The sequence below is a fragment of the Erythrolamprus reginae genome, chromosome 11, assembly GCF_031021105.1.
Source record: "Erythrolamprus reginae isolate rEryReg1 chromosome 11, rEryReg1.hap1, whole genome shotgun sequence".
Taxonomy (NCBI): domain Eukaryota; kingdom Metazoa; phylum Chordata; class Lepidosauria; order Squamata; family Dipsadidae; genus Erythrolamprus; species Erythrolamprus reginae.
The window spans coordinates 8,784,615-8,797,507 of NC_091960.1; the positions used below are offsets into that span (position 1 = coordinate 8,784,615).

Here is a 12,893-nt window from a genome sequence, read left to right on the forward strand (position 1 = left end):
AAAAGGTTCGCCATCACTGTCCTAGAACAATTTTAATTTTTCTGGGTTCCTGGAGGCATAAGGGAGTGTTGGGTAATATAAACAATGGTTCATTTCTTCTATTTGTATGAGAAGTGGAGGAAAGTGAATAGCAAAGTTACTCTGATGTTTTTTTCTTTCTTTAAAATAGGAAATGATGAAAAAGTGGAAGAAAAATTGTGCCCAGAGGAAGCAGAGGGTAAGCTTCATGGGGGGGGGGGAGTGAATATATTCTATTAGTTGGTTTGGTTAGACTGCAGGTTAGACGCATGGACTTCAACTCCCAGAATCCCTGAGCTAGCATGATCGGCTCAGGAATTCTGGGAGTTGAAGTCCGCAAGTCGTAGTCGTGTTCAGCATTCGGAGCTTTGACGTCACCAGCAGGTTGCTAAGGACGCGAAGGTGATCACTTCCTGGATTCCATGGAATCCAGGAAGTGATCACCTTGGCGTCCTTAGCAACCTGCCGGTAACGTCAAAGCTCCACCCCCGGAATCTCTTTGTGGGAGGGATTCCCCAGCTCCTTCAAAGGGAGGTCTTCACATAAAAATAAACATGTTTATTTTTACGTGAAAGGACCGCCCTTTGCTTGCAGCACCGCTGCAGTGTCCTTTTTCGTAAAAATAACAATGTTTATTTTTATGTGAAAACCTCCCTTTGAAGGAGCTGGGGAATCCCTCCCACGAAGAGATTACGGGGGCGGAGCTTTGACTTCACCGAGAGGTTGCTAAGGACGCCAAGGTGATCACTTCCATGGAATCCAGGAAGTGATCACCTTGGCGTCCTTAGCAACCTGCCAGTGATGTCAAAGCTCTGCCCCCACAATCTCTTCGTGGGTGGGATTCCCCATTCGGGTTCGAGTTCGGGTTTGGTTTGGGTTCGGTCGAATTTTGCGTAAAATTCGGCCGAACTTGCCGAACCCGAACACCGTTGGGTTCGCCCATCACTATTCTTGTGCATGTACAGGAAGCAAATCTTGCTCCAACATGGGGTTGTGGAGTTCCATGGGAAGTGCAGTGGTAGCGGCCATGAGTGCAATCCTCCCCGGTCCAGTTGTCCTAGTAAATTCGTGGGATTCGGGTTCCAGGCAAATCCAAGGTGTAAATGCTAGTGGGAAGTGTAATCCACCAGAATGGACATGTCTTGTGACAGATGAAAACTCATGTCTCTGTCAGGTACCCACTGGAAGCATCCATAGGCTTCAACATTGCCGATGGGTTCCTTTGAGTGGAAATTTTGGGAAACACTTGTGATTAATGACTCTCATTTTGGTTTCTCTCTTCTCTATTGTTTCATTCTGCAGCGCCGCAACCAGCGTGGTCAGGCTCAATACTATGTTGGTTCTTCCGAAGGCTATGCTGGTCCTCCTCAAGCCTACTTTGCTCCTCCCCAAGGCTACTTTGGTCCTCCCCCAGGCTACTTTGGTCCTCCCCCAGGCTATCCGGGCAATCCCCAAGGTTACCCTGTTCCAGGCACTCAACCATCTGGGTCTGTGGTCCCACCTCCCTCTGGCGCAGTGAGTATGAGACATAGAAACATAGAAGTCTGACGGCAGAAAAAGACCTCATGGTCCATCTAGTCTGCCCTTATATTATTTTCTGTATTTTATCTTAGGATGGATATATGTTTATCCCAGGCATGTTTAAATTCAGTTACTGTGGATTTATCTACCACGTCTGCTGGAAGTTTGTTCCAAGGATCTACTACTCTTTCAATAAAATAATATTTTCTCATGTTGCTTTTGATCTTTCCCCAAACTAACATAGATTGACGGCAGAAAAAGACCTCATGGTCCCTCTAGTCTGCCCTTATTCCTGTATTTTATCTTAAGATGGATACATGTTTATCCCAGGCATGTTTAAATTCAGTGACTGTGGATTTACCAACCAGGTCTGCTGTAAGCTTGTTCCAAGCATCTACTACTTGATGCTTGGAACAAGCACATTCATGTCACCCAGGAAATCCTTTTGAGGACTGTGAAAAACAAACAGATCTGTGACTCTATCTTGGATTTTCTAGAAAGCTTAGAACTAAGACGCCTTAAACAAGATCTAAGTATTGCCCCCAAGATCATGTGCTGCAACGTCCTGCCTGTCGGCGACTACTTCAGCTTCAACTACAACAACACAAGAGCACACAACAGATTTAAACTTAATATTAACTGCTCCAAACTTGACTGTAAAAAATATGACTTCGGTAACCGAGTTGTCGAAGCGTGGAACTCATTACCGGACTCCATAGTGTCATCCCCAAACCCCCAACACTTTACCCTTAGATTATCTACGGTTGACCTATCCAGATTCCTAAGAGGTCAGTAAGGGGCAAGTACAAGTGCACTAGAGTGCCTTCCGTTCCCTATCCTATTGCTCTCCTATATCTCCTATACCTTTCTTCTATTCCTATATCTCTTCTTTCATTGATATGTTCTATTACTATATCTTCTTTTCTATTCTTTCTTAGATATATTTTACTATGAGTATCTCCTCTATAACCTTCATCATGTATTTTACTATGTGTATATATATATTTGTTTTCGTAGATTTTCATGGGTACAGGTATGATGGTCTTGGTATATTCGGGTTTCTTCCCGTGTAGGATTTGGAAATTTCTGGCGACGTTTTGACGAGGTCCCACTCGTCATCTTCAGGCTGGTGTTTCTGTCCTTGTTCTCAGGCGAACACTGCGAGACCTGAGCTGCCTTCCTTCTATAAATACTGGTGGCTGGGTGTGGTTTGATGGCTCAGCAAAAGTTTCTACACAGCAGGCAATTGCTGAGCCATCAAACCACACCCAGCCACCAGTATTTATAGAAGGAAGGCAGATCAGGAATCACATTCACCATCATCAGGCTGAAGTTTCCAAGCTTCGTGCTGTTGTAAAATGGTATATATATATACCCACTAAAAGCCTCATTGTGTATTGGACAAAATAAATAAATAAAAATAAAATAAAATTTTGTTCCCTTTCTTCCCTGTTCTGCAACAACAGCCTTACTATGGGAGTCCGGCTTATCCTGGCATGTATAACTACCCTGGTTCAGTTCCCCAACAACAACCTTACCCAGGACAACCTTTGCCTGCTGCCCCCGCACAAAATGGAACAGCCCCCCCTTCTCCTGGCTCTGCCTCTGGTGTTCAAGTCCCTGGTAATTCCACATTGCCTGGGAATTCTACTGCCTCCAGCAGTCCGGTAAGTGTCAAAGAATGTCAATTCTTGGAGACCCATTCCTTTGAAGATGGGAAGAGTTATCTGCTGGTCCTAAAAAAAAAAAATCAAAAATATCTTTCCCTGTATTCACGAAGGATTAAGTTAGGAAAATGGATGCTGGGATGCTAGGATTAAGATGCAAAAAGGATGTTGAGACTCTAGAGAAAGTGCAGAGACGAGCAACAAAGATGATTAGGGGACTGGAGGCTAAAACATATGAAGAACAGTAGCAGGAACTGGGCATGGCTAGTTTAAATGAAAAGAAGGACCAGGGGGGACATGATAGCAGTGTTCCAATATCTCAGGGGTTGCCACAAAGAAGAGGGAGTCAACCTATTCTCCAAAGCACCTGAGGGTAGAACAAGAAGCAATGGGTGGAAACTAAACAAGGAGAGAAGTAACTTAGAACTAAGCAGAAATTTCCTGACAGTTAGAACAATTAATCCGTGGAACAGCTTGCCTCCAGAAGTTGTGAATGCCCCAACACTGGAAGTTTTAAAGATGTTGGATAACCATTTGTCTGAAGTAGTGTAGGGTTTCCTGCCTAAGCAGGGGGTTGGACTAGAAGACCTCCATGGCACCTTCCAACTTTATTGATTTGATTTGATTTGATTTGATTTGATTTGATTTGATTTGATTTGATTTGATTTGATTTGATTTGATTTTTGTATGCTGCCCCTCTCCGTAGACTCGGGGCAGCTAACAACAGTAATAAAAACAGTAATAAAAAACAGTATGTAAATCCAATACTAAAACAACTAAAAAAAACCCTTATTGTAAAACTTGTTGTTATTATTATTATAAAATATGTCGCTTCCAGACTGCTTCAGTTTTTCACTGAAACTTATGATTGGCATTTTGGGATTATTTTAACCTCAATAACATCTTCGGACATTTTCTGGCTGGGAATTCTGGGAGTTGAAGTTCATGTTATTTACGGGACTGTCTTCTCCCTCATATGTACCAGCGACTGATTAGATCACACAAAGTTGGCCTTCTCCGGGTCCCCTCGGCCAAGCAATGTCGTCTTGCGGGACCGCAGGGAAGGGCCTTCTCTGTTGTGGCTCCAGTCCTCTACAACCAACTCCCCCCAGAGATTTGTACTGCCCCCACCCTCCTGGCCTTCCAAAAACACGCCTATGCCAGCAGGCCTGGACCCATTGAACAATATTTATTTGTTTTATTTATTTATTTTGTCCAATACATAATACACATTGAAGAGAAAGATATATAATAATATAAGTAAAGAAAAGAATAGAAGAAAAGATATAAAAGTATAGGTGAACATATTTGCAAACAAGAAAAGATAAACAAGATAAGGAGAGACAATTGGACAGGGGACGGGAGGCACACTGGTGCACTTATGCACGCCCCTTACTGACCTCTAAGGAACCTGGAGAGGTCAATCGTGCATAGTCTAAGGGAAAAATGTTGGGGGTTAGGGGTTGACACTACTGAGTCAGGTAATGAGTTCCACGTTTCGACAACTTGGTTGCTGAAGTCATATTTTTTACAGTCAAGTTTGGAGCGGTTAATATTAAGTTTGAATCTGTTGCGTGCTCTTGTGTTGTTGCGATTGAAGCTGAAGTAGTCATTGACAGGTAAAATTCTGCTCCAGCCAGTAGTATGAATGAGTGATAGTTGCATGTATGTTTTTTGTTTTATATTGGGTTTTAACTTTTGTAATTGTTTTTATTGTATCCATTCTGGAGTATTTTTTTAATTTTTGCATTCATTTTATTGTTGTACGCCGTCCTTAGCCCATCAAGAGAAGGGTGGCCTTAACAAATAAATAATAAAATAAAATAATGTCCACAATAGAATGCATACTCTAGTTACTTAGCACATGCTGAATTCCTTCTCTGATTTCTTTTTTTTCTAGACGGTCAAAAGCTCTCCCTAAGAGAATGTTTGCCAGTAAGTATGGAAGATGCTCTTTGCTTTGTTACTGTGATGGTGACAAGCACAATTTTGAAATATTAGCTCCCTTCTATTATGGATGGGTAAAATATATAGTGAAGAGAAGAGCAATGAAGTACAATGAAGAGCAACAAAGATGATTAGGGGACTGGAGGCTAAAATATAAAGAATGGTTGCTGGAACTAGGTATGCCTAGTTTGATGAAAAGAAGGACTAGGGGTGACGTGATAGCAGTGTTCCAATATCTCAGGGGTTGCCACAAAGAAGAGGGAGTCGAGCTATTTTCCAAAGCACCTGAAGGCAGGAGTAGAAGATATGGACATTTATCAAGGAGAGAAGCAACCTAGAACTGAGAAGAAATTTCCTGACAGTTAGAACTATTAATCAGTGAAACGACTTGCCTCCAGAAATTATGGGTGTTTCATTACTGTAGGTGTTTAAGAAGAGATTGCTTAATGGTATAGGGCAGTGATGGCAAACCTATGGCATGGGCGTGACAGGTGCCACACGGAGCCATATCTGCTGGCACATGAGCTGTTATCCTAGCTCAATCCCAACGTGCATATGTGTGCCAGCATTCGCTGGCTGGGGAATTCTGGGAGTTGAAGTCCAAATATCTTCAAGTTGCCAAGGTTGGGAAACACTGATCTAGCTTAATAATGAAGCATTTGCGAGAAAACAACCAAGCTCAGAGACGACCAAAGAGTCCACAGTTCAAATCTGAGCTACAAATATTCATTTCTATCAGAATCCTTTTTATGCCAAACATCTAATTTTCACTCTTTCCCCCCCCCCTAGACCCACTAACTACATTTGCTGAGAATAAAATCCAGAGTCACCTCCTTACAGTTTCTCTTTTTGGATTCCATAATTTCTTCCTGGTCAAGATCAAAGGGAAAATGAAACTTTCTTTGAGACGAGCTCCAAACATTTAGAGTTATTTTTGTTGATTTGAGGGCATTTTCTCTTAATTGTGAACACCAGTTACTCTACAAGAATAAACATTTACAAATAAATACATCCAGCATTATCATAGAGTGTTGTTTTTTATCATTGTGCTCTGAAAATCTTCGTTTTCCCAATGTTATGATTAAATTCAGAATGATCTTCTGGAGACCTCACCTACAAAAAGATATTGACAAAATTGAACGGGTCCAAAGACGGGCTACAAGAATGGTGGAAGGTCTTAAGCATAAAACGTATCAGGAAAGACTTCATGAACTCAATCTGTATAGTCTGGAGGAGAGAAGGGAAAGGGGGGACATGATCGAAACATTTAAATATATTAAAGGGTTAAATAAGGTCCAGGAGGGAAGTGTTTTTAATAGGAAAGTGAACACAAGAACAAGGGGACACAATCTGAAATTAGTTGGGGGAAAGATCAAAAGCAACGTGAGAAAATATTATTTTACTGAAAGAGTAGTAGATCCTTGGAACAAACTTCCAGCAGACGTGGTAGATAAATCCACAGTCACTGAATTTAAACATGCCTGGGATAAACATATATCCATCCTAAGATAAAATACAGAAAATAGTATAAGGGCAGACTAGATGGACCATGAGGTCTTTTTCTGCCGTCAGACTTCTATGTTTCTATGTTTCTATCTTTGGTTGATTCTGATAAATGAAAATGATACGTGAAATGAATGAAAATAAAATTGCAACAGAAGGCAAGACAAGAATCAATGGATGAAAACGAACCAGGAAGAGAAGCAATCTACAACTAAGGAGAAATTTCCTGACAATAAGAAGAATTAATCAGTGGAACAGCTTGCCTTCAGAAGTTGTAGGTGTTTCATCACTGGAGGTTTTTAAGAAGTGACTGGATAGCCATTTTTTTGAAATGGTATAGGGCAGTGATGGCAAACCTATGGCATGGGTGCCATAGGTGGCACGTGGAGCTATATCTGCTGGCACATGAGCATTTTATTTTATTTTATTTTATTTTATTTTATTTTATTTTATTTTATTTTATTTTATTTTATTTTATTTTATTTTATTTTATTTTATTTTATTTATTTTATTTTATTTCATTTTATTTTATTTTATTTTATTTTATTATTTTATTTTATTTTATTTTATTTTATTATTTTTTTATTTTATTTTATTTTATTTTATTTTATTTTATTTTATTTTATTTTATTTTATTTTATTTTATTTTATTTTATTTTATTTTATTTTATTTTATTTTATTTTATTTTATTTTATTTTATTTTATTTTATTTTATTTTATTTTATTTTATTTTATTTTATTTTATTTTATTTTATTTTATTTTATTTTATTTTATTTTATTTTATTTTATTATTATTTATGTATCTATCTATCTATCTATCTATCTATCTATCTATCTATTTATTTATTTATTTATTGGATTTGTATGCTGCCCCTCTCCGCAGGCTCGGGGCGGCTAACAACAATGGTAAAAAACAACATGTAACCATCCAATTTAATAAAACAGCTAAAAACCCTAATTATAAAAACCAAACATACACACAAATATACCATGCATAACTTGTAATCGCCTAGGGAGAAAGAATATCTTAACTCCCCCATGCCTGGCGACAAAGGTGAGTCTTGAGTAGTTTGCGAAAGACAAGGAGGGTGGGGGCCGTTCTAATCTCTGGGGGGAGCTGATTCCAGAGGGCCGGGGCCACCACAGAGAAGGCTCTTCCTCTGGGCCCCACCAAACGACATTGTTTGGTCGATGAGACCCGGAGAAGACCAACTCTGTGGGACCTTATCGGCCGCTGGGATTCGTGCGGTAGAAGGCGGTTCCGGATGTATTCTGGCCCAATGCCATGTAGGGCTTTAAAGGTCATTACCAACACTTTGAATTGTGACCGGAAACCGATCGGCAGCCAGTGTAGGCCACGGAGTGTTTCAGAAACATGGGCGAATCTAGGAAGCCCCATGATGGCTCTCGCGGCCGCATTCTGCACGATCTGAAGTTTCCGAACACTTTTCAAAGGTAGCCCCATGTAGAGAGCGTTGCAGTAATCGAACCTCGAGGTGCCCTAGCTCAGCTCCAAAATGCATGTGTGTGCCAGTTAGATGATTTTTGCCTCGCACAGAGGCTCTGGGAGGGCGTTTTTGACTTCCAGAGAGCCTCCGGAGGGATGGGGCAGGGTGTTTTCACCTCCCCCGGCTCCAGGGAAGCCTTTGGAGCCTGGAGGGGGTGAAACCCCAACACTCTATCAGCACCCAAGGGGAAAAAAAAAAGGTTCACCTTCACTGGTATAGGATCTCCTACTTGAGCTGTGGGTTGGCTGTCCAAGGTCCTGTAAGCCTAACCCGTAACTTGACCAAGTATGCTGTACAAATGCAATGTTGGTGTGTCTATGCAGACTCGTTTTTTTGCACTCAGGATTGTCCGAAAAAAGTCCCACAGAGGTTGCCAGCTGTTTTGTGTTGCTTCTCAATTGTCTTGATTTTCAGCCATTTTTCCCCCAGCCAGGACAAGCAATATTTGATGCAGTGCACAACTCAGATTTTGATCACGTTCAAAACAATGGACAATATTTATCCCCCCCCAAAAAAATCACTTAAATTTTGTCCCACAACATGCTAACATAACCTCAATTCTTCTCAATCACCTTTCAGAAACATTATCACTGACCATCTATGGAGATTCTCAGTCCTCCAAGTCATGGTTTTCCCGAAGGTGCTTTTTTCAAGAGGCGACTGTGCTTTTTGGTTTGTGTTGTGTTAGTTGGGCCTTCTTTATAAATTCTGTGACCAATTCTTCTGTTGGTAGAAGTGATTTCACCTTTTGGAATATGTATTCCATTTATCACTGACTGTATATACACATTCCCTTGCTTCATCCTTATATCCATTGAAGGGCTACAAAAAATTTTACTCCCACACTGTGGGCATGGCTTATTTGTGGGTGTGGCTTGCCAGCCATGTGACCAGGTGGGAGTGGCTTGGCGATGATGTGACCAGGGGTGGTGGCTTAAAGGTCATGTGAGTGGCTTAAAGATGGACAACTTGATGTCACTCATGTCAAGGGTTAGGATTAGGTTTGGCCTCTCCTTGTCTCAAAGAGATACAATTTCCCTGTCTATTTACTATTATTGAACATCCAAAATATACTATTTAATTCTATGTACATATGCCATCTGTGAACTTACATATTATATACAGGCACACAAAAATATACATTATCAACTATATAAACTGTATGTGTATGTACTATTTAATTCTATGTACATATGCCATATGTGTACTTACATATTATACACAGGCACACAAAAATATACATTATCTACTATATAAACTGTATGTGTATGTACACACACGCACAGCTCTTCTAAAATTATACACATTTACTATGATAGGAAAAACATACCCAAAGTCCAGAAGGGGAAAAAAGGAAAAAATTCAACATTTTTCTACCGGTTCTGCGTACTGGACTGGACCCGTAAGAGCCTATCACTGCTTATGTCATATCTAATTAACAAATATTTTATTAAGTTACCAAAATATAAAATACAGAAGTATAAAGAAGAACAAATTAAAATAGGGAGAGGAGAAGGGGAAGAGAAAAAAGTGTAGAGTAGAGGAGAAAAGAAAAAGAAAATCATTGACTTCTGACTTGGTGCAGTGGAATACGTTAGTAGATGTTGTGGTTAGCTCTGGCCCAGCTCCTGCCCCAAGGACTGTGTATGTGGGGGAGACATCCACTTGCTGCAGGCCTGTTTTGCCCCTGGTGGAATCTGAAGATGAAGGCTCCTCTGACCAAGAAGATATGAGTGACAGGGAGGAGGAGAGTGTGGCAGACAGCTCAGAAGGAGATCAATTATCTAGCTCCTCCTTGGATTCAGAACAAGAGTTACTGATACAGCCACGCCTGCGGAGAGCGATGCATAGGCAACAACAACTGAGAGATTATTATCAAAGAAAATGAGGCCACCTGTGGTTGGGTGGGGCTGTGGTCATTAGTGAGGCTGCTATAAATAGCAGCCTGTGGGTTTGGCCATTGTGGAGGATTATCTGATTGTTGTGTTTCCTGACTGCTTTACTGACTTTGACTTTTTGTGTGCTGATTTTTCCCCACTTTGAAACTAAACCAGAGCAAAGTGTGTTTCACTTTGTGAAAGAAGGACTTTGAATTACCTCGCAGCTGCAAGCTAAGTATCACAGAACTGATAAGGGACTTGTACAAATTACCAGTTTGCTTGGAGACCAGTGCTCTTTGCTATACCAAAAGAGGGCTTAGTTTCAGTGAATTTTCATTATAAAGAACATTGTTTTGAATTTTCAAACGTGTGTGTGTCTGAAATTTGTACCTGTGAATTTTTGGGAGGATTCTACCAGAGAGCCGGACAGAACAGGAGACCACAACTTTTTTACTTTTATATAATAATATATACCAGTGTTAGAAATAACAAAAGAAACCTGAATCAGTTAAAAAAACCAAAGAAACAATCTAAGTGCTTTACAGGATCAGCATATTTTTCCCAACAATCTGGGTCCTCGTTTTACCCACCTCGGAAGGACGGGAGGCTGAGTCAACCTTGAGCCGGTGGTGAGATTTGAACCACTGAACTACAGCTAGCAGTTAGCTGAAGTAGCCTGCAGCCTCATGTGACCATGGGGATGCTGAGATGGTCATAAGTGCGAAAAATGGTCATAAATAACTTTTACAATGCTGTTGTAACTTCGATTGATCACTATCCACGATTGACCTCTCCAGGTTATTGTTGTTGTTGTTATTATTATTATTATTATTATTATTATTATTATTTATTAGATTTGTATGCCGCCCCTCTCCGTAGACTTGTTCCTTAGTGGTCAGTAAGGGGCGTGCATAAGTGCACCAGTGTGCCTTCCGTCCCCTGTCCAATTGTCTCTCCTTATCTCATTTATCTTTTCTTCCTTTCAAATATGTTCACCTATACTTTTATATCTTTTCTTCCATTTTTTTCTTTACTTATATTATTACATTTCTTTCTCTTCAATCTGTATTATGTATTGGACAAAATAAACAAACAAACAAACAAACAAACAAACAAACAAATAAATAAATAAATAAATAAATAAATAAATAAATAAATCAGTGGTTCTCAACCTGGAGGTCAGGACCCCTTTGGGGGGTCAAACGACTATTACACTGGGGTCACCTAAGACTACATGGGAAAAGACAAATTTCCCACGATGTTAGGAACTAAACCTTCCATTCTGGCACCATGGAAACATTTTTACAATCCGACCAATCAGCCATTTACAGTGGGGGTGTCCCTCTGACCTTCCTGCCAATCAGCTTAAAGCTCTGTCGGAGAATTGATGCTAGACTTATGGTTGGGGGTCACCACAACATGATAAATTGTATTAAGGGGTCGCGGCATTAGAAAGATTGAGAACCACTGGTCTAAATCATAGAAACATAGAAACATAGAAGTCTGATGGCAGAAAAAGACCTCCTGGTCCATCTAGTCTGCCCTTATACTATTTTCTGTATTTTACTTTAGGATGGATATATGTTTATCCCAGGCATGTTTAAATTCAGTTACTGTGGATTTATCTGCCACGGTCTGCTGGAAGTTTGTTCCAAGGATCTACTACTCTTTCAGTAAAATAATATTTTCTCATGTTGCTTTTGATCTTTCCCCCAACTAACTTCAGATTGTGTCCCCTTGTTCTTGTGTTCACTTTGCTATTAAAAACACTTCCCTCCTGGACCTTATTTAACCCTTTAATATATTTAAATGTTTCGATCATGTCCCCCCTTTTCCTTCTGTCCTCCAGACTATACAGATTGAGTTCATTCAGTCTTTCCTGATACGTTTTATGCTTAAGACCTTCCACCATTCTTGTAGCCCGTCTTTGGACCCGTTCAATTTTGTCAATATCTTTTTGTAGGTGAGGTCTCCAGAACTGGACACAGTATTCCAAATGTGGTCTCACCAGCGCATTCTATATAGCGGGATCATAATCTCCCTCTTCCTGCTTGTTATACCTCTAGCTATGCAGCCAAGCATCCTACTTGCTTTCCCTACCGCCTGACCGCACTGTTCACCCATTTTGAAATCAATCGAACTAAGAAAGATAATCAAAGGATAGGCCAAAGAGAAGAGAATGTTAAATCAAAACCAGGGGGAAAAAAGTTTTAAACAACAAATGACCTTTCAGAAACTCTCCATTAACATCACATAAATTACAGGTGGCATTTCAGCTTTATTTTATTGCAAGTCAAGGCCATCCTCGAATAATAACAATAATAATAATAATAATAATAATAATAATAATAATAATAATAATATAGAGGGTGGAGGAATGTTTCGGTTGGCACCAGATCTTTCCTTGTGAATGAACCTATCTAACCTTTCCCAAGAGGTAATTTGAAAGCATCATCAATTGCTGCTTTGAGTTTGGGCAGTCTGGCTTGTCCTGATACCTTAATAGGGATACAGCCTCAATCCACCCATTCATAGGACACTCTCTCACCTGGTGAAGGAAACTTCAAGCTGAGAAAGATGAAGCTCTCCTTCGTGGGTGCGGCTTTGTTCATTTCTGTGCTCAGCATAGATGCCCAGGTGAGATAAAACCTGAATTTTAAGAAAGGTAACTTGTGAGCTATCATCAGCTTACAAAGAAAATTATTACAAACTATTTTATAGGTGGTATTTACCTCCGGCAAGACTAGCCAAAATTTACCCAGCATTACAAAACATATGCTGGAAATGTAATAAAGAAAAAGGAACTTTCTTTCACATGTGGTGGTCCTGCTCTAAAATTCAAAAAAT

General features: G+C 40.1%; 1 protein-coding gene across 1 annotated transcript in view; it reads right to left on the minus strand.

Annotated features, from left to right (window-relative positions):
* Positions 1-12,658, minus strand: part of C11H8orf90 (chromosome 11 C8orf90 homolog) — a 145,810-nt gene extending 133,152 nt beyond the window's left edge. Inside the window, exon 1 of the mRNA XM_070764694.1 lies at positions 12,595-12,658. Within this exon, the coding sequence (XP_070620795.1) occupies positions 12,595-12,658 (64 nt within the window). The remainder of the gene's footprint in view (positions 1-12,594) is intronic.
* Positions 12,659-12,893: the final 235 nt, after the last annotated feature.